The sequence below is a fragment of the Diplotaxodon limnothrissa genome, linkage group LG23, assembly GCF_057381915.1.
Source record: "Diplotaxodon limnothrissa isolate DT_005_m linkage group LG23, D_limnothrissa_male_GT1.1, whole genome shotgun sequence".
Classification (NCBI taxonomy): Eukaryota; Metazoa; Chordata; class Actinopteri; order Cichliformes; family Cichlidae; genus Diplotaxodon; species Diplotaxodon limnothrissa.
The window spans coordinates 24,306,112-24,326,312 of record NC_140617.1 but is presented as its reverse complement, the minus strand read 5'-3'; the positions used below and the strand labels follow the sequence as shown (position 1 = coordinate 24,326,312).

Sequence of the window (20,201 nt, the reverse complement as noted above, 5' to 3'; positions counted from 1 at the left end):
AAGTTGTACTTGTCTGCACATGTTCAGCGTATACAAAAAATATCAAATAATAAATTAGTGGGAACAAATATGGATAATATGTGGCCTATTTGTGTAATTATTTATTCACTTTATTTTTCACCTACAACAATGCAAAAATATATTATAAATGTTTTTAAGGTTATAATTCCTTCTTTCAGATAATACTTACCAGTCAGTATAAAAATAACAAAAAACTAATTTATTTGTTGTTCTTTCTTGTTACTTAATACACAAAATCTGATAATATTTTATAAAATTATTATGTAAAACATTTATTTCCGTTTTAGATTGCGGCTTTTTAATCCCCTCAATTTTTTTTTAACCATTTACGCCTCTTTTACGTTTTTTTGTTGTTATTGTTTGTTTTCTTTTTTGGTTGGATGGATTTTTTGTTTATCATAAATGATTATATTTTTATATATCTTATATATCTCAATGCGGAAACGCTCCTGTAAGGTGAGTCACATGACCGTGTCCCCAACCGAAGCCAGTAAATATCAGGCTAGCTAGCAGTCTGTTAGCTACTCCCAGTTCCAGTAGATCAGACCATGTTTTTTCAGCTGTCATCGGCCAGTTGTCAGTCCAGCGTGTGTAGCCTGTTCGGTGGTGCTTTTCGTTAAGCGATGACCTCCCAGTAAGAGAGACTCCGTCCTTTAAAAAAAATCAGCTCTGTAGACTTGGCTGGCTTTACAGGTTAGCTTAGCGCTAGCAAGCTGCGTCCAGAGGAGGTGTCGTTGCTAGTGACTATGCAAGGGGAAACCACGACGATCCGAATCACGGAAAACGAAGGCAAGCTGGATGTATATCCCCAGAACAGGACCCCGAGCTCGGGGAGAGCGAGTGCCAAAAGCTGGCAGTACAGGTTAGTTTGTTCCGCTAGCAGCTAATTTAGTGTTGTCAGGAGCACTTCGTTGACCCGGACAGCACAACAACCTACTCTTTTTCAGTAGTGTTTAAGTGTGTATTTGGTTCTCAGGTATACAAGCTGAGTCAGAGGAATGCTCTGTGATTGAATTGTGTATTTACCTTGCTGTGTTTATGGGCGTGTGCTCACTGCCTGTATCATTTTATGAGTGTCTCCTTTTGCCCCATAATACCAGCGATCACATGGAGAATATTGATGGCTACCTGATGAAATATACCAACCTGGTGACAGGCTGGCAGTACAGGTGAGTTCTGACCCAACTTCATGTGACATAAGTCATCTCAATGAGCATTAAAGACCTTACAGTTTTATAGGGACAAAGTACCTTTGTGTGTGTGTTTATGTGTTTCTAACTTACCAAACAAAAATGTAAGGTGTGACTGTGATAAAAAGTCATATCATGGACAGCAGACTAAGCCAGTGTTGTTTGATTTCAGGTTCTTTGTCTTGAACAACGAGGCGGGCCTGCTTGAGTATTTTGTCAATGAGCAGTCACGGCCACAGAAGCCCCGTGGCATGCTCCCTTTGGCGGGGGCCGTCATTTCCCCGAGTGATGAGGACTCGCATACCTTCACTGTCAATGCCATCAGTGGGGAGCAGTACAAGCTCAGGGGTGAGGATCTGGCAGCCATGAGTGCTCTAAGTTAATTTGGCTTTAGCTGGTGCTTCTGTGCTCCTTCCTGAGCTCTCCACCTTTTATTGATGCCTCCATTCTACTTTTTCTTTTCTTTGTTTTAAAGCTCAGCCTTGCTCTCATTAACTTCCATCTTGTTCCTGCTGTATTGATCTGGATGTTTTTCCATTATCTGCTGCCGGTGATGCAGAAGCACACAGGAATCAATGCTGAGTATGATTACTGTAGAGTTACTGTAACAAGGTTGTGTTCTTCTTCTCCTGTGTGTGTGTGTGTGTGTGTGTGTGTGTGTGTGTGTGTGTGTGTGTGTGTGTGTGTCAGCCTCTGATGCCAAAGAGAGGCAGCACTGGGTCAGCAGGCTACAGATCTGCACGCAGCACCACACAGAGGCCATGGGGAAGGTAAGACTGACAGTGCCGAGTGTGTTTATACCTGAAAAGAGGCACATGACCATAATTTGTACCATGGTTGGTTTACACTGGATCATTCTTCTGTCAAGAATATATAGTTTTAAAAATTTATCTTTAAAAGAAGAAGCATAATTAAGATAAAAACAAAAAAGTCAAAAATAAAAATCAGTTGAGGCAGGCTGCCTGTTACACTTTTGTTGGATATAATGACACAGTAGTTCAGTTCAATTCAATTTTGTTTGTGTAGCACCAAATAACCACAACAGTCACCTCAAGGCACTTTATATTGTAAGGTGAAGACTCCACGCTTTTCTTTCCAAGCTCCTTGGACTACGATGACCTGGAAGACTGAGAACCTTCACAGACGTAAAGACTCCACAATAATACAGAGAAAACCCCATATATCAGATGACTGCTTGTTAATAGAGGTATCCTATTAGCCAATCACATGACAGCTGCTCAATGCATTTAGACACATAGAGTATGGTCAGGATGGCCTGCTGAGGTTCAAACTGAGCATCAGCAAGAAGGTGATTTAAGTGATTTTGAATGTTGCTTGGTTTGTTGGTCTACTGATCTGCTGGGATTTTCCCATACAGCCAATTCCTGGGTTTACAGAGAATGATCAGAGAGGGAAAATATCCCGACTGCTTCAGGCTCATAGGAATACAATAGTAACTCAAAACAATCACTTGTTACAAGCAAGGTATGCAGAAGAGCATCTCACCAGCAGCAGAAGACCACATCTGGTTCTTGTCCTGTTGGCAACTGAGGTTGCGGTTCACGCATGTTTGCCAAAATTGAACAATAGAAGACAGGAAAAACATTGCCTGATCTGATGAGTCTCAATTTTTGCTGCAACATTTGGTTGCAGCAAAAATTATAACCACAGTGTACTCATCAACTCATGGCTGCTTTGAGAAGATTAACACACGATGTCACAAACTGATTTCTTGAACATAACAATGAGTTCATTGCACTCATTATGTCTGTGGAAATATTCTTATCCTTGAAAGGATGAGTCAAAATCGCCATCAGATTTATGGCTCAGGTAATGGCCGATCTGTGTGTTTCTTACTAAATCTAACCGATTCTAAATTAGAAGGGTCGTGATCGCTGCATGCAGTTTGTAGACGGGCACACCACCATTTTTCTGTAAGGAAACACGTGAAAGCAGAGAGAGAAGTGACAATGTTGTAAGCCCACAGAAGCACCACTAAAGCAACAAGGAAAGAGAAGGAAGTCTGACTGGCATGAAATCGTGCTAAAGTTTGCTTTGTAAGCTCTTATCAGATAATGTGTCTGCAGCTGTGTGAGCAGTTTGTGCAGATATTTGTGTCTGCGAGCAGTGATGACTGTGCAGAAAACACATTTTCATAAGCTCAAAACTCGGTGTGCTTACAAAATAAAAGCTAAAGGCGTATGGCTGCCTTGATGCATGAAGCTTTGTACTTTACCTTCATGTCCAGGATCTTTATCTAGATTTGCATATTAGCATATTTGCAGATTTTTTAAAAAAAAAAGAAGTTTATAGTAAAAACCTGGAAAACTCATCCGATGTGAAATGTGCACTCCAGAGACAGCAGCTCAGTCAGTCCTGTCTGTCTTTAAAGGCTTGTAAACCATGAACAGCTATGTTTTACTTCAAAGTCCATCTTTGACATCATTGTCAAAGTCAAAATCATCATTTTTTTTCTGTGCTGATGAGCAGTGACACAATGCTCTTTCATTAGTCTTTTTTGGTTTTTGGAGCAGAAAACCCATGCTGCTGCACACCTTTAGGCTCTAAAGGCCCTTAAATGGCTGCTGATCTGTCAATAAATGTGCAGCAGTGAAACAGCCGGACAGTACTTTGGTATTAAAACTGTTAGGGTGTTGTAAAAACTTCCTCAGCAAAATCTATGACTCATGAGCGGATGTGACAGTTTCCTGTTTTCCTTTCACATGTGCCAAAGGAGGCAATCCAACAGAGTTAGAACAGTATCGGTGTTTATGTAAAGAAATATCAGCTTCCAGCCTGTTTGTAAGTGCAGCAAGCAGCAGTATTGATCTGGATATTGAACTCCAGATTGCTGTGCAGCCCGTGGCCCATTTTAATGGTCTGGAGGTGGCCAAGTTTAGGAAAAATGAGCAAAGATGTGCAAAAATATAAGAAAAATGTTTTTAAGTGCTATAAACCACAGAGCCTGGGAGCCGGAGCTGGCCTGGTAAAGACGGTGATCCAGGCCCAATGACAGCTTTGAAAAATTAGAAGTTTGGACTTTTAAGTTTTTAAGTTGGTCATAGGGGTCATATGATTGTCTGTTTTCTGTTTTCTTTGTATTATTTCTTTGTGTCTTTACCTTACAGTATGACGCACCTTTAGGCAATTGTTGATTTGACTATATAAATAAAACTGAACCAAAGGTTCGGGCCAGTTTTGGAGATTCAAAAAAAAAATGAAAAAAAAACAAACCCAAAAACATAACAGGATTTTTTCCCTTTTACTAAAATAAAATAAAAAGTGTTTTATAAAATAATATACTTTCAGCATGTTTTGTGCTGTTAGTCCGGCATTTAAAAAAAACAACTTTTTGTTTGTTTACGTACGCTTACAAATTGAGGAAACAGTATGGAGTTCAGGGGCCATGAAAAAGCCTGATAAATATCAGTAGTTTACACTGCTTATAAAATGTTTTTGAAAGCTTTTATTTTGAAAAAACAATATGGTAGTGCAATACACCCCGTCTCATTTATAGCTAGAAACACTGCGCTGACCCATAAATGTAATGACTGTGCTGGTCTCCGTTCCTCAGAGTCAGCCTCCGTCAAAGTCCCGGAGTTACTCCACGGCGTCTCAGGGCAGCGGCAGCTCCCCGATGTCCATGCGCCGGCACAGCCAAAACCCCGCCTCTTTGTTTGGCTGGTCGCAGGTCAGAGGCTCGTCGGCCTACTCCAGTAAGAGGTCCCTGCTGCCCGACCACCTGATGGACGCAAGAGAGGTACACTTTGATCTGAAGAAGTCATAACTCACCGATTGGGGGGAACTTTTAGCCAAGACACAAACAGTGGGGGCTAAATCCCAAGGGACGCTAGTTGCGTGCTACATTTTATGATGATTAAAAAGACTGGATGAAGGCGCCGTGTTTGGACAAGATGAGCAGACAGAAAGCAGTGCTGGCACTCACTACAATGTTTCATTAAAGTTTAAACTCGAGGCCAAGTACAAGCAAAAAGTACAAGAAACATTTAGTTCCTACAAGGCACGCAGCGGTGAATGTGAAATATTTAAGAGGCGCTTTAGAGCAGGACTTTAGCTCACTGAGATTTGTTTAGTCATGAGCTTTAGTAGTCTCTCTCTGAGCCAGTTTAATGCTGCAGATTGTCCACAAGGGGGCACTCTCATGTTTATTTAACTTGAGTGGGATACAGCAGGTTTTTGTTCTAATCAGCAAGGTGTAAATATGTTTTTCCCTTGAATTAATCAGAACGTGATAGTTAAACAAAGGCACTGAGTCAAAATCAGCAGAGCTGCCTGCACAGGTAGTTAATCACGGTCCTGTGAGGCTTTGCCCTTATTAAAAATAACCACGACATCCTTGTATTTCCAGATGATGAGCCAAGCCCAGGGTCAGCACAAAGACCTGATGCAGGGCATTGAGGGCCTGCCTGCGACTCCTGGCCTTTCCCCCCTGGACCAGGACCTGCTGATGCTCAAGGCCACTTCCATGGCCACCATGAACTGCCTCAATGAGTGCCTGCACATCCTCCACCTGCAGCAGGTGGCCCGACAGAGAAGCTCCCTAGGAGGTACGTGGAGGGATGTGGTGGGTTGTTGTTGTTACCTTTTGTGTTTGTCACAAAAGGTAACAACACGTAAGTTGAACTGTATATGTTAAAGTACCTGGATTACGTTAAGGCTGTGCTAATTAATGATGGTACACTAAAAGCTCAAACTCAGTTTAGTTCATCTGGACCCAGGCTGGCAGTCAGAGAGCTTTTGGCCAGCACGAGTTTCTACAAACAGAATACTTACAAAGGTGGGACGGCTTGTAAAATGATCTGCAAACCTCATAAACCTGCATTTTATTCATAGAACATAGAAACATTTTCTTTCTCAGTTTGCACATTTGACATGGTTTCTATTGCTGTATTGTGTTCAGGCAGCATGGACACGCAACTTTATTTAGTTGAACTCATATAGCACTAAATTCCAACTTTGTCTCAAGGGGCTTTATTTTGTAGTGTAAAGACTCTACAATAGTACACAAACCCCCAACAATCATATGACCCCCTATAAGCAAGCCCTTGGTGACAATGGGAAGGAAACACACCTGTTCAACTTGAAGGAACCTCTGGCCACCTGTCAATTGTAGTTTTGACGTAATTTTGAGTCCCTCGTGGTGCTTTATGGTCAAAATCACCTGCTACTGTGGTACTGAGTCGTCCCAAACACTGTCCCTCTGCACCACCTCCATCTTATCCCTTTATTGACCAACCCTTTATATTTACCAGTAAAATTGACCATGGGTTCAATAAAGGGTTAAATAAATTCTATATAAACTCAAGTTAAATTTTAAGTTCAGTAAATACATGATGTTTGGGAAGTGGGTGTTAAATATTTATGTCTCTACTGGGCACGCAATCCTAAGAACAAATCATAGTCTTGCTCATGCAGTGTCTGCACCCAATCTAGGCGGTTAGTTTGGCCGGACACTGGAATTATTCTGCATTATTGATGGGGTCACCTGTCCCCGTTTGTACCACCTGTCTCGCTGGTAATTGGATCTCAGATGGTTAAATATCCATCCGCAGCACCTCGAGGACAGCTCTGTTTTTAAGCTTCACATTAAAAATCATACAGTAAGGTGAAGGAGAGGAGACTCGCTGATCTTTTGTTAAAATGCCGGAAAACTCGTCCCACTTTTTCCACAGCGGATCTCGTTACTCGATGTATATTTCATCAGGCCGGACTAGCCACAGCAGCCAATCAGATTAAGTCTTCTGACGCACAAGGTGAATTTGAATTAGATCTGTCCTCTGCTATACGTACTTTTAAAGGGGGCGGAGGGGGGGGATGCCATACTGAGAGGGTTTAGCCAATCGGGGTGGGGGATGCTTCCAGAGTATCCTGATACCTGTCTTCACGGAGGAGTTGGGTTACACTCTTTTGGTCGACGGCAGCTCTCTGAGGAGCAGAAGCTCTGCCCGGTCAGCTGCAAGGCGATTGCGGGGCGCCGTGCGGTAAATGGTGGGCCGAGCTTAGCGCTACCTGTGCATGTAGGGGGGCCTCGGTCGGGTGGGAGGGAGGGGTAGGACCATGAGTACCTCTGAACCTGCACCTGTGCACTCCCCGTCCACTGCAGGACCCACCATTGAGTGGCTGGAGCCCAAACTGCCCGACATCCTGAAGAATGGCAGCAGCTCTCTGGGCAGCTTCGCAACAGGTGAGGGCCCGCTGGAGGGGAACCGCTTGGAGCTCAGCAGCCCCGAGTCCTGCAACTTCTCCGGGGTAAGACTGGGAGAGGGGAGAGGTTATCTGTGTCATGCTTGTTGCAGTTTTCTGTTAATGCTCTGTGAGACTGCCTCGTTTTAAAATCAGTCATACAAAAAAACTTTAATTTCTTCCCTCCTCTCTCCTCACAGGAACAGGAAGACATAGATGCAGAGGATGAATTGGAGGACTCCTTTACGGACAAGGAGGAGGACCTGGGTGCCGTGGAGGAGGAACGGAGCGTCATCCTACACCTGCTGTCGCAGCTGAAGCTGGGGATGGACCTCACGCGGGTAGGTCAAGTTCCCATATCAGCAAAAACAATCCCTCTGAGACGCCAGCACGAACGGGTCTTTGATAAGGCTCGCTTGGCTGTAACAGAGGAGGATTTTCCCGGAGCGAGAGGAGTTTCTTGTATCAATAAACACAGAGTTCAAAGCACATTGCGTCACAGTGAGGCGTGAAATGCTGCCAAGATTCCCTTCTGATTGGTTTTGAATGCAATTTCACAGAATTCTGGTAAAGAATAAACCAAAATGAGGAGTTCACACCATGTTCATCTGCAGCTAAATAAACCATTTTTTAACAGTGTACTGATACACAGTTAAAAGTATGTGGTAAGATTGTTCCACACGTATTTCAGCCTTGACTCAGCAACTGTTACACAGAAACACTGCCTTTCACTTCTTAGGTTGTTTTTTTTTTTTTTTTCTTTTTTCAAATAAATCCTCCTGTGCTTTTCATGCATCATTATAAAAAAAACAAACCCTGCAAACTTTTCTAATGTAACACAAAAAGATCAACATCATTTACTGCAGTCATTGTGTCCTGATCAGTCCTTATGGTCCAGTAACGGTCAAAGACGCTGATACTGGTGTACTGGTGCTTTGTAACTTAGCTGTTTAACAGAAAATAGAAAGAACTATGGCTTAACACTGACATGTTGGTTATTGCCTGCATCTGTTGTGAAAAAGTATCTGCCACCTTCCTGATTTTTCTTTTTTTGCATATTTGACAGACTTGCATGTTTTAAATCAGACAAATTTTAATATTAGACAAAGATAATCTGAGTAAATACAAAATGTAGCTTTTAAATTCTTTAAATCATTTATTAAGGAACAAAAAAGTAACACAGACCTACCTGGTCCTATGTGGAAAAAGTTATATCCCTATAGTTTGGTCATTTTGCAGATCTAGTGACAAAACATTTGTCCCAGTGAAAAAGCAACATCCAGATGAACAATATTCCTTCCTGGGATGAGAACTGACTTTGACTGACTTTGTTTCTCAGCTGTTTCTTTAGATCGTGGCCTGATGTGTTGCTTTTTGAGATCTTTTCGCAATATTTTTGTGATATTGTATCGATACAGGGACAACAAATATTTATCTTGTTAAATAAATTAAAATACTCTTGGAATACTAGGAACAAAAGGGATCATCTCATGCACCATCATCCAGACATAATGTTAGCTAAGCAAACTAACACATTATCCAACATTGGGCGCACTTAGCTTGACAATTCAGATCAAGCTAATGGCTGAAAAGGACAAACTCCTTACATCCACCAAAGAGAGAAAATAATAATCAGCGGCTGCCTGGTGATTAAGTTGAATTTTTCACATTGTGCAATTGACTGTAGCTTGTGGTGATAATCAGTTGCCCAGAGCTTGAGGGTGTTGCACAGTCATGACCACGTTTGATCACAAAGTGATTGCGCAGGTCGCCTGCACCTTTGCAGTGTGACTTGGACCGACTGCAATCCCTCTGAGAGATTTCAAAGGTCTTTAAATAACTGCTGTCTGATTTATAAATGCAGACAGATTGCCAACATTTCGCCATCAGTCTGAATGAGTCTCTGTCATTGAGCACAACTCGAAGGGACTCGACTCAGCTGGCCTGTAGAACAGGAAGGCTGATCAATGAAAATGTAATTGTTAAATGTGAATTTCTGTCTATGCAGACAGCAACAGATATTTGTCACAGTTAAATGCTTATTAAATATCAGCCTGTGATGAGGCTGATATCTAGTAGCACAGTGCTGTATTCGAATTAAAGCCGCCCATGAAAGTAATTGAAGCTGTTTAAAAACCACATTTTGAGGCAGGATAAGGAGTCATGGTTGAAGTAAGCTCCTCATTCTTGGTAATTAGTTGTCAAGGACACGTGCTTAAACACCCTGACCCGAGGCTTACGCTGACACTCTTATCTTTCAGTGTCAGTTTGTTCCCGTAGTTCGATATCCTGCTCTTGAGTTTCTGATTTATCTCATGGGTCCGCTGTCTTACCTCAGCTGGAACTCTAGTAAACACCCCATGATCCGCAGGGTCACGTCCTGTCTGCGTCTTTTCACTTCCTCATTGCACTATATTTTTCTGCCTAACCTGAGCTAATTTAGAAGCATCCTCAGACTCAGTTTGTTAATGCAGTATGTTCCAGAAGATGTGATTTAAAATCTCTTCTCTTGTCCATTTTACTTGTAGGTGGTCCTCCCCACCTTCATTCTCGAGAAGCGCTCTCTGCTGGAGATGTACGCAGACTTCATGTCCCATCCGGATCTCTTTGTGACCATCACAGACGGCAGCAGTCCGGAGGACCGCATGGTCCGGTTTGTGGAGTACTACCTCACCTCCTTCCACGAGGGCCGCAAAGGCGCCATTGCCAAAAAACCCTACAACCCCATCATTGGCGAGACCTTCCACTGCTCCTGGAAGGTGCCCAAGAGACCAGACGCCTCCAAGGAGCCTTCACAGGGAAGCCCCGACCCCACTGCTTCCAGCCAGGACTCCTACCAAGTGCGCTTTGTGGCGGAGCAGGTTTCCCATCATCCCCCTGTGTCTGGTTTCTACGCCGAATGCCAGGAGAGGCGGATGTGTGTGAACACACATGTGTGGACCAAGAGCAAGTTCATGGGCATGTCCATTGGGGTATCGATGGTGGGGGAAGGTAAGGCAGCACAATTTTTTAAAAAACTGTGTTCTGCGAGGTTGGCAGCAGGAGTGGAAACACGAGCTGTTTTTACACATAGAGCACATGTAGGAGGCCCGCTCACCAGCAGCGAGTGCAGCGGGGGGTTAGCTCCTCTACACTCTCATTCACACAGGCTTTGCTGAATAAAGAGAGAGTGTAGAGCATTTATTGTCTGATCTGACTTCTCCCCATTTTAATTCTCACCTGCACCTCGATTGGATGTCTAAAAAAGTTCAGGGGCGCGCTGCATTGGAAACATTAGATGTTTTCACACATGAACTCGAGATGGCGTCAGCAGAATCAGGTTGGCTTCTTATCTAAAGTTCTCACTTCTCACGTGTAGCAGAAAGCAAGAGATGGCCCGCCTCAGATGTGTTTTCACTGCTGGAAGTAATCTGTTTGGCTCAGGTGGAGCATGCTGAGTTCTGGCAAGTTACCTGCTCTCTTCTCACGTGCACAATATCATGATGTGTGCTGTGGAGCTGGCAAGTCGCTATCTCACCTCCTCCTCAGACCTCGAGGCCGCAGTGCCAAAAAAGCCTTTCCATACACAGCTGTAACTGACAATAGAAGTGAGGTGCCCCCAACTCCCTTACTCCTCAGTTTGGTTTTAGTTTTATCTTAAAGCCCTCTTATTACCAAAAGCAGCAGTGTAATTAATTTAGGACTAAATTCTGGTGTATCAGGTGTCATAGTTGGTGTACATTCTCATTTGACTATTAATGCATTTCTTAATAAAAGTATTTCTCTCTTGTCCTTGTTAATAAAAATGTAGGACAGGACATGTTTGTACTTTACTGTGTAGGGCCTCAACCACAGAAGCATCTCTGTCATTTCCTCTGTCACCCAGTACAGACAAATAAGGGAAGTGTCGTGGTTGTGCGTCGGTATTGTGCAGAGGCTGTGCACAGCTTTGCAGACTGTCGTCTACATGCCATTGCTGTTTACCGTCACCAGGTGGCAGCATCAAAATTAGGTGGTACAGCCGACCTGTGAGATCCAGCTGCTCTTGATGTTGTTTATCAGTCAACCAGCTGCTGAAAAGAACAAAGTTAAAACCATTTCCATCACCATTTGACCTAAACCTGCCGTCATCCTTGTTGGGCTGCAGGCTCCTTTTGACCATTTCTGCGGTAGGGCTGTTGCAATACTAACATTTCAGACTTGGTTGAGTATTTTCCTGGATATTTCTATCATTATTAATACCACAGGGTGGAAAAAGACAAAAGAAAGATTCGACTGTATTCTTATTTATTGTTGCTGGGTAATACATTACATAGTACACCCCTCATATCTCTTTGTTACAACTGGCAGAAACCTTGTAACTCTTGTTTCTGTATTTATTCTTCCAGGTTGTCTGTATTTGCTGGAGCACGATGAGGAGTACACCTTCACGCTGCCCTGCGCCTATGCTCGCTCCATCCTCACCGTTCCCTGGGTGGAACTTGGCGGCAAAGTCACCATCAACTGCGCCAAGTCGGGTTACTCGGCAGTCATTACTTTCCAGACTAAACCCTTTTATGGAGGCAAATTACACAAGTAAGTCTTAGTTTTTATATCCACAACAAGAAGTAAAAGAAATGTATTTAATGTGGTTGCAATGATTGTCATTATATCAATATATGTGGTTTGAATCGTATCAGATTATGAGCTTGTGTTCCTTTTTGCCCATTGGGATCCATTTTCAGAAAGTTATGTTGTTATGCTGATGATGCTCAATTTTATTTACCACCAAAGTGCAACAACTTCCAAGCAGTTACTGCTTCGTTTCTTGGAAAACAAAAAAGTTTAACTTCAAACTGAAAAGCAGAAAAACCCCCAGAGGTGACCTTATTTGGTCATTGAGACGATGCTTTCATTCATTCAATGAAATGTGCTCTCTAAATGAACCGAACTTGACTATGTGACCAGGTGAACTACTAGCAATACTATGACAGTATTCAATTTAATTCAGTTTTATTTATATAGCACCAAATCACAACAACAGTTCCCTCAAGGAGCTTTATGTTGTAAGGTAAGGATCCTACGGTAATACAAAGAAAACAGATAATCCTATAACCCCATGACCAAGCGTTTTGGCAACAGTGGGAAGGAAAAACTCCCTTTTAACATTCAGAAACCTCCAGCAGAACCAGACTCTGGGAGGGTCGGCCATCTGATGCGACTAGTTGGGGATGTTGGCAGTAAGACGAGTTTTTGATTGCCAGTTCTGCAGCTCTTTAAAATAAGTGTCCAAGATGGGCGTTTATATCTAAACAAATCCTCAAAATTGCATGTTTGTATTAATTCGGTCCTCCTACCACACGTTTAGGGTAACAGCAGAGGTGAAGCACAACTCCACCAATGCAGTGGTGTGCCGCGTACAGGGCGAGTGGAACGGCGTCTTGGAGTTCAGCTTCACTAACGGAGAGACGAGGGTGGTCGACGTCACCAGGCTGCCTGTGACGAAGAAGCACGTGCGGCCAGTAGAGAAGCAAGGACCGACTGAATCCAGGTCAGATGAAATTGAAGTTGAAGGAGCGAACTTGCAGTGTATTTAATAGCGTTTGCTGAAACATTTCGATCCTTTGCAGGCGCCTGTGGCAGCACGTGACCGAGGCTTTACGGCAGAAAGACGTCGAGAAAGCCACTGAGCATAAGACGGTCCTCGAGGAGAGGCAGCGGACAGAAGAGAGGCACCGTGTCGAGACAGAAACCCCCTGGAGGACCCGATACTTTGACAGAGAGGTGAGCAGTGGTGATTTATTAGGTTTCTGCTGATACAGCAGCTGGTATTTACTGCATAGGAAGTCATATTGAATCATATAACTGCCACATTGAAGATCTTACAACTTATATACACAAAATATTTGAATTGCATGAGTTAAAAAAAAAAAAAAAAAAAACTTCTCAGAGGAGTTTCCACACATTAGTTTGATGCCCATTGTTTGGCAAAAATGTTGAAATCAAATACTTTGCAGCCTCAACTTAACAGTCTGGTGTTTTGTCTAACTTTATCAGGGTAAACAATTATGCTATCTCACTGCAGACGCTTCATTATCACTGATACGTGATGCCACACTGACTCTCGTCTCTCCTCCTGCAGGGTGAAGGTTGGGTTTATCACAAGCCACTTTGGAAAAACTCTACATTCAAATCCTAGTTTCTTCAGCCCTCTCCTATCTTGGATGTTGATATTGTAGATTCAGGAGTGTGTGTGTGTGTGTGTGTGTGTGTGTGTGTGTGTGTGTGTTTGTGAGTGTGCCGGAGTGTGTCTGCGTGCACACACGCATGTGGCCGTTGGTTATGAAATGACAAGCATGACCTGCACTGACGTACAGACGAATGCGACGCTGAGGGGGGAGAAGGACCGAGACAGCATGACCGAAGGTGTTCTCGAATCTCTCACATGATGTTCAGGAAGAGTACAAGTTTTTGTACTGCAGATTAGGGTTTTTTTTTTTTTTTAAATAATCTAATGTCAATGAAAACATATTCTTGTACAGGTAATGGTACTCTATTTACACAGCCTTAAGATGATCTGATGAATGATACTCTGTTTGGACTCGGATGATCCGCCTGGATATGGTTTCTTCTTCTTCTCCTCTTTTTAAACTGTGGTCTCACCTGAGGATAAAGGGACTTTTGGTGAATATCTTCTTTAAATAGGAAAGAAAATCCCCAAGTAACTGGAGAATACATCTCATAAAGCTGAATCTGTGTATTTGAGCTGATAAAACAGAAGTCATTCCCTCTGTCACTGGATGTATTTACTTACTCGTGGTGTTTTGATCTGAGCAGTACAGAAACATTTAGTGGATGCCTCCCAGAGTAATTATTAAACGGGGCAATTTCCCAGAGTATATACATAAAATAGCACATTGAGCAGTGCTTACAGAAATTTACGTACTTTAAAATGACAGATTTAAAGAAAAGTACTAAAAATTAAAAAATAACGGCATCTGAATACTGAACACTGAATTCACTCATTGTTTACTGTAGACTGCACTGCGTTTAATGTGTTTACTCTCATTTTATACATTTATTTATCTTGTCACTCTGAAGGAAAGGCCCCAGTCATATAGGCCTAGAGACAGGTTGGCAACCTGATGGCAACCACCAGTTGGTAGGTGGTGCTGGCAGTTGCAAAGAAGGTGCACTAGAACTGCTTTAGTTTCTAACATGTTGCTTATAGTTTGCTTGGAAGACACCAACTTGTCTGCAAACACTTTGCAATGGCTCTCTGAGCAGTAGTGAAACTATGAAGAGTGCAAAACAAGCCTGTAATAGAGACCGCTCACCCTCAAGGTGGAAGTTGAGTCCTTTAAAACATGTTTTCAGTAATAAGGCGTACTTTTACTTTGAATTTGAACGGTGTCTATTTCCGGTTTGCATCACATTCTCAATTCGTAGTTTCACTCCTGCTCAGAGAGTAGTTGGGAGACTGTTCGGATAACACCCAACGTTTCTTTGCACCAACTACTCACGACCTTTCACCGAAGCAATAACAAAGAGGTTATTGGTGCAGCACCCTATATCGCTTTGCGATCAGTTTTACCTTGCAACTGCTGGGAACCACTCCCCAAGCAGTTTGGAAATATGCCCCCCTCCCCCAGTGACGAGAGGTTGCCTGGGGTTTCCAGGTGTGCGTAAGAAGCCTAAGATGTCCTTGGTGGCATCACTATGACTCTATTAGGGTTTTTTTTTTTGGGGGGGGGGGGTTTAAATCATAAAATTTAGTTCAAGCTCCCCTTTAAGCTGTAAGCAGATCTATCTTAGGGTTTGGTGATGGGTAAAATTCTCCAACAGTTCCAAATAGTTACCGTGTCCAGTAGTGGGTGCTGTGTTTGTGCAACATTTCCTCAGTAATGCATTGTGCCACGAGGTTTCCTTAACATCAACCGTACATTTCCAGAGGGGTGTACAACAAAGCAAGTTCAACAACCTAAAAACACGTTCACAGATCATCTGTTGTACTAATCAACTTTGTTAACCTTCGAACGTTATTGGATTTCATGACTTAAATAATCTGATATATTGGTTAGTTTTTCTTGAGATTTCCCTAATGTTTATGTATGATTGTTTATTAGCCGTTACTAAGGGCATTGCAGTTCAAAAATAATCTTGTTTTATTGTCACAAGTAATGGATTACTCTGTTACAGTCTGCTTGGATCAGTTGGTTATTGTTTGTGGCTTCCAATACGTTGCCAGCGGGAAGTTGCAGAGTGCCCTCTGGTGGACACACAACATCAACCCCTGGCAAGGCTGAAGGGTGTTTCTCTCATTTCTTTCTTCCCTACTTTATCACGTTTTCATTTTAACAGTTATTAATGGCAACAGATTAGCACATCGCTGACATTAGCTAATAGCTGAGATGAGCCAATAGCTAAGATTAGCGCTGCTCTGAAAATAACCTGCTCCACACCAGGTTGTTTGGCATAAGTTGCCATGGTGATTTATCCAGTTTGAACCCCCCCGCACACACACACCTTTGTGATGCTGAAGACTTTGACTTTAGGCTAAACTTAGCTTGTTATCCTTTCATCTTGCTTCATAGTACACCCCTCAGGTCTGTACAGCAGAAGGAGGCACCACCTTGTGGCACTATTCAGCAATTGCACTTTACAAGCTAAATAATTCTCAAGAAGACAGACCACTAAAAGAACAAAACTTGCACATTGACACTCCCCATTGTAAGTGCTTAGTAGTGCATTCGTGAGCAACTATGATGCAGAGTTTTAGGTAAGTAGGTCAGACCAAAAAACGGTGTTTTAAAAGAGCTAAATGAGCACGTAACCAGCCAACATGTACACTGAATTTAACGCCAAGTTTAGTCAGTGTACGCCCTTGTTGATGATCACTATAAATTCCTTTAGAAACACAAAAAGTTTCCTTTCAAAGCTTCAGCTCTCAATTTAATGCTGAATGCTAATATTGATGTGGGTTTTGTTTTTGTTTGTTTTTTTTGACAAGTTCACGTTGCTGGAACAGCATGTTGTAGACTGAAAATTAGCAAATTTTATTAAATAATTAAATGATTCAGTCGCAGGTGAATGCTTCTTAAAAGGACAAAAAAAATGCTATGCCACTCTTCATGTCTTTTGCCTTTTTTCTTTGTGGTTTTGCAGTGTTTGGAAAAGTCCTGCAGCATGATTGCAAACTCACTTAAATTTCCTAATGTCTGTTGTGAAAGCTTTTAACCAAATTTGCTTCCTTTTGTAATGTAAATAAATATTTTCTTTAAATGTGTGTCCATCCCCGAGCTTGCCCTTCTTATTTCTGGAGTCACTTTGAGTACTTCATGTTCAATCAGTGTTTGTTTTCCTCTTTGATTCCACTCTACCGTGCTGTGATGTATACATGATATCCTGTATGTATCGCCTCCCTGCTAAAGCAACACGTTCTGAGAGCAGAAAGCCACCCTGCCATTGATAAGCTACCCCCTTCAAATCTCGGTGCCTTATGTAAACTCTTCATGTGCGTGTGCCGTCCAGCAAGGAGCACGGCACTCATCACCTACTTATCTGACCAATGCAATGATGTATGTATTGTTAACGTGTGTTTGATTTCTTTTTCTTTTTTCTTTTTTTTTTAAAATCAATGCTTGACGTCGAGACTTCGACTGAGCACTTTTACTAACGGTTTTGACATCCTCCTAGTTTTTGGATTCTGCTGGTTGTCTTGCAGGTCTCTGAAATGCACTGAAGGAAACCTGGTATGGGGAAAAATGGATGTGTGAGATAATCTAATAAATGGTGTATCACTTGTATGCTGTGTCTGGTTCCTCTACTCATCAGCATTATTATTTATGTGAAAAAGGCTGATTTTAAGACATATTGGAAGCTACACCTGCACAACTCCAGAGTAGTTTCCCTTTTAACAAATGACCAGTACTATGCTGTGAAATCAAGTCTAGGAACTCATCAGCTTAGCCTTTGGCTTGGAGTTTCAACTCTACTCAGGACATCAACTTAAAGGGAGCTCTATTACACTCATATCCAGCTCCATTGTTGGACTCTACTAGAGTGGCTTTGCATGATTAACTGTTCAAAATAATCCATATTTATCACATTCATGGCCTTTATGCAGCCCGTCAGTTGATCCTGCCTGAAACGAGCTGTTCTTTCTCCCTTTAAGCCAACTGTTTTGTGATTGGCTGCCCCTCATAAGCAGAAGGTTTGATAGCACATGGGTGGAGCTTCTGTACCCACAGCCAGAGCTGTGAGCCTGGTATGACCATATCTTCTGTCATTAATCATATATTTTCTAAATCTGTGCCATCACAGTAGTTAAAAAATCTGAGGTTTTGATTACACTGACACTGACCTCATTATTTGAAACTCTCGCTATGTTAAATATAACATCCACCATTATAACTGTACATATATGCACTCCTGTGAAAAGCTAACTCCACCCTCTCTGCTTCCATAGATGGTGAGTAGCTGAACAAACGCACTTGATTAACTGATTGTCAGCCAGCATGAGCACCTCTGTAAAAGCAGTCTTTCCAGTAGTGAACGTCCCAGTAAATTCACCCCAAAGTAAGACCGTGTTCAGAGAAACTACAAAACTTCCAAGAGCTACAGCTGAGACTCTACAGGCCTCAGCGTGTTAAAGTTCAATGCAGCGCAATTAAAAAACGATTGATTAATTGAACAAGTATGGCTTATTTGGAAGAGTTGTCAGAAGACAGACTCTAAAAAGATAAATGTTATATTTTAGTTTGCTGATATTGCCCTGCTGCCCACGGGGTTCTAGGTCTTAACACTCGCTTGCTCAGACTTTGACTAAAGCCCATTTTGGCAGGATATTGTGTAGAATCTATGACGACGCTAGCCCTGAGTGAAAGAGAGACAGCTGACCTTGAACTCAGGCACAAGAAGTCAGGTATTTCAATAAAATACACAGTCCCCCACAAGGAAACCCACTGTGATGGAGCTCTGTGAAGAGCCGACACAGCTTCTTTACCCTGTGAGATTCAGCAAGGTGCAGCAGGATTTGCAGGTCTGTTTATTCAGATTATTCCATCATAATCATACCATTAATGCGCATTATTTGCAAATCAGTTTATTTTTTCTGTTTATTAATCATTAAAAACACGTTAATTTTAGCACATGTATGATCTGCATGACCTGCAGTGTCTTTGCTTCTTGCTGACGCAGTGTGTATCAAGTCATCAGGGTTCTTATCGAAGCATAAAGTTTTTTGTTTCTCAAATAGCAACTGTGTTGCACAAACGAGAGCCAGAGGATGGTGAAACACGCGAGTCATACATGAGGACGAGGCAACTATCTCAGCAGAAGAATGCCAAGGACACTTGAGAGATATGCCGGTAATAAAAGACTTTTACAAAAAGTTCACAGTGTGAAGTGTGTGGCAGACTAACAAAACAACTTCAGAGTTTAGTTGCACATTTTTTCCCACAGTTTGCAGTAAACAAATATTATTTAAGGGGATTCTGTTATTCTTCTTTTTAATCTCTGTTGTTTTGGTCTTGAATTAACTCGAGCCGCTTTGTGTGAAAACTTGGATTTTTGACTCACTCAGAAGTAACTCGAAGTTTTGAGTTGTGTAACTAAATTGATGATAACTCAAATTGTCAACTGTCAACCCTCTGAAAGTTTTTCGTATTTATTTATTGACTGTAAGTGCTGGAAACAAGCATTCATAGCTTTAGGTATGGTTCACAGTTTAAAATAATCCTCATTTATCTTATTCTGGGCCTTCATTCTCTATAACAAGCAGTTTAATCCTCTCCCTTCAAGCTCATCTTCTTCTGATTGGCTGCCCTTCCCAAGCTTTGTTGTTCCTGCTGGCATCTTTGGCACTGGTGCTCCCCGTCAGCAGACAACAGCAAAATCTTCATGATTCCTTCCACCTTGATGAGAATCCCAGTCCCAGACACACTGAAGCATCCCCACAGCATAATACTCCCACCACCATGCTTCACTCTGGGGACAATGTTCTTTGGGTTGTACACCTCTGCCTTCATTCTCCAAACACAAGCAGTGTCTCTGTGGCCTAACAGCTCTAGCTTTGTCTCATGTGCCGATGTGCTTCCAGTATGCATCATAATCGGGTTGTCCTTAGCATATTTCAGTCTGGCCTGAATGTGTTTCTTCTGCAGAAGTGGTGTTTTTCTCAGTCTGTGCAGGGTTCTAGTGATTTTCCTACAATTCCTGACTTGGACAAGTCATTCACAAGTGTCTTGGTAATTGTTCTGAGATCTTTAGACACATCTCTCACTAGTTTTCTTTCCAGTCTTTGAAATCTTTTGCCTCTTACCTCTGTTTGTTCTCAGTGGTTCTCAACGAGTTTCTTTATAACTATGTATATCCATCTCCTGCTTTGTGAAGATCAACAATTCCTGTTCTCAAGTCTAAACTGATTTCTTTTGTTTTTAACATGATGCTTTGAGCAGTCATAGCTTAAACCCTTGCTGAAGTTTTCATACTGTGAAGATAATCTTTACAAGCTTAGAGCATTACAAAGCACATCCTTGGACAGCAGTGGTGCAGATGTGTGTACGCGGGGGGTGGGTGGGTGTGTGTGTGTGTGTGTGTGGGTGGTTGGGATGGGGGGGTCTGATACAGTCTGATACAGCTACACAGTGTGAAGAAGGTCATCAGTCTGACCCTCCCTGTGGTGAGCAGCGAGCTTCCTTTACTCTCCTCTCCCTGCGTCTCACTCAGGGCCTCCATCACGGCTGAAGAGCAGCTTCTATTGCTTCTATAACCACCAGGAAAAGTCTCAGCAGCTCCAACTTATCATTATTATCATTTTAATTCACG

The 20,201-nt window shown here is 42.3% G+C and overlaps 1 protein-coding gene across 1 annotated transcript; it reads left to right on the top strand.

Annotated features, from left to right (window-relative positions):
• Positions 1-503: 503 nt before the first annotated feature.
• On the top strand, positions 504-17,160 carry LOC146608111 (oxysterol-binding protein-related protein 11-like). Its single transcript, XM_085347925.1, has 13 exons — positions 504-883; positions 1,122-1,190; positions 1,384-1,559; positions 1,902-1,981; positions 4,786-4,971; positions 5,581-5,779; positions 7,336-7,481; positions 7,616-7,756; positions 9,944-10,406; positions 11,783-11,969; positions 12,742-12,924; positions 13,004-13,157; positions 13,516-17,160. The coding sequence occupies exons 1-13, from the start codon at positions 768-770 to the stop codon at positions 13,570-13,572; spliced, it is 2,157 nt and encodes a 718-aa protein (XP_085204051.1). The 5' UTR covers positions 504-767; the 3' UTR covers positions 13,573-17,160.
• Positions 17,161-20,201: the final 3,041 nt, after the last annotated feature.

What these genes read in the sequence shown, in the direction of transcription:
- LOC146608111 (XM_085347925.1), top strand. Translation starts at nt 768, where the DNA reads ATGCAAGGGGAAACCACGACGATCCGAATCACGGAAAACGAAGGCAAG. An exon ending in ACAGAGAAGCTCCCTAGGAG is followed by an intron (nt 5,780 to 7,335) that starts GTACGTGGAGGG and finishes CGTCCACTGCAG; the next exon opens with GACCCACCATTGAGTGGCTG. An exon ending in GGTATCGATGGTGGGGGAAG is followed by an intron (nt 10,407 to 11,782) that starts GTAAGGCAGCAC and finishes TTATTCTTCCAG; the next exon opens with GTTGTCTGTATTTGCTGGAG.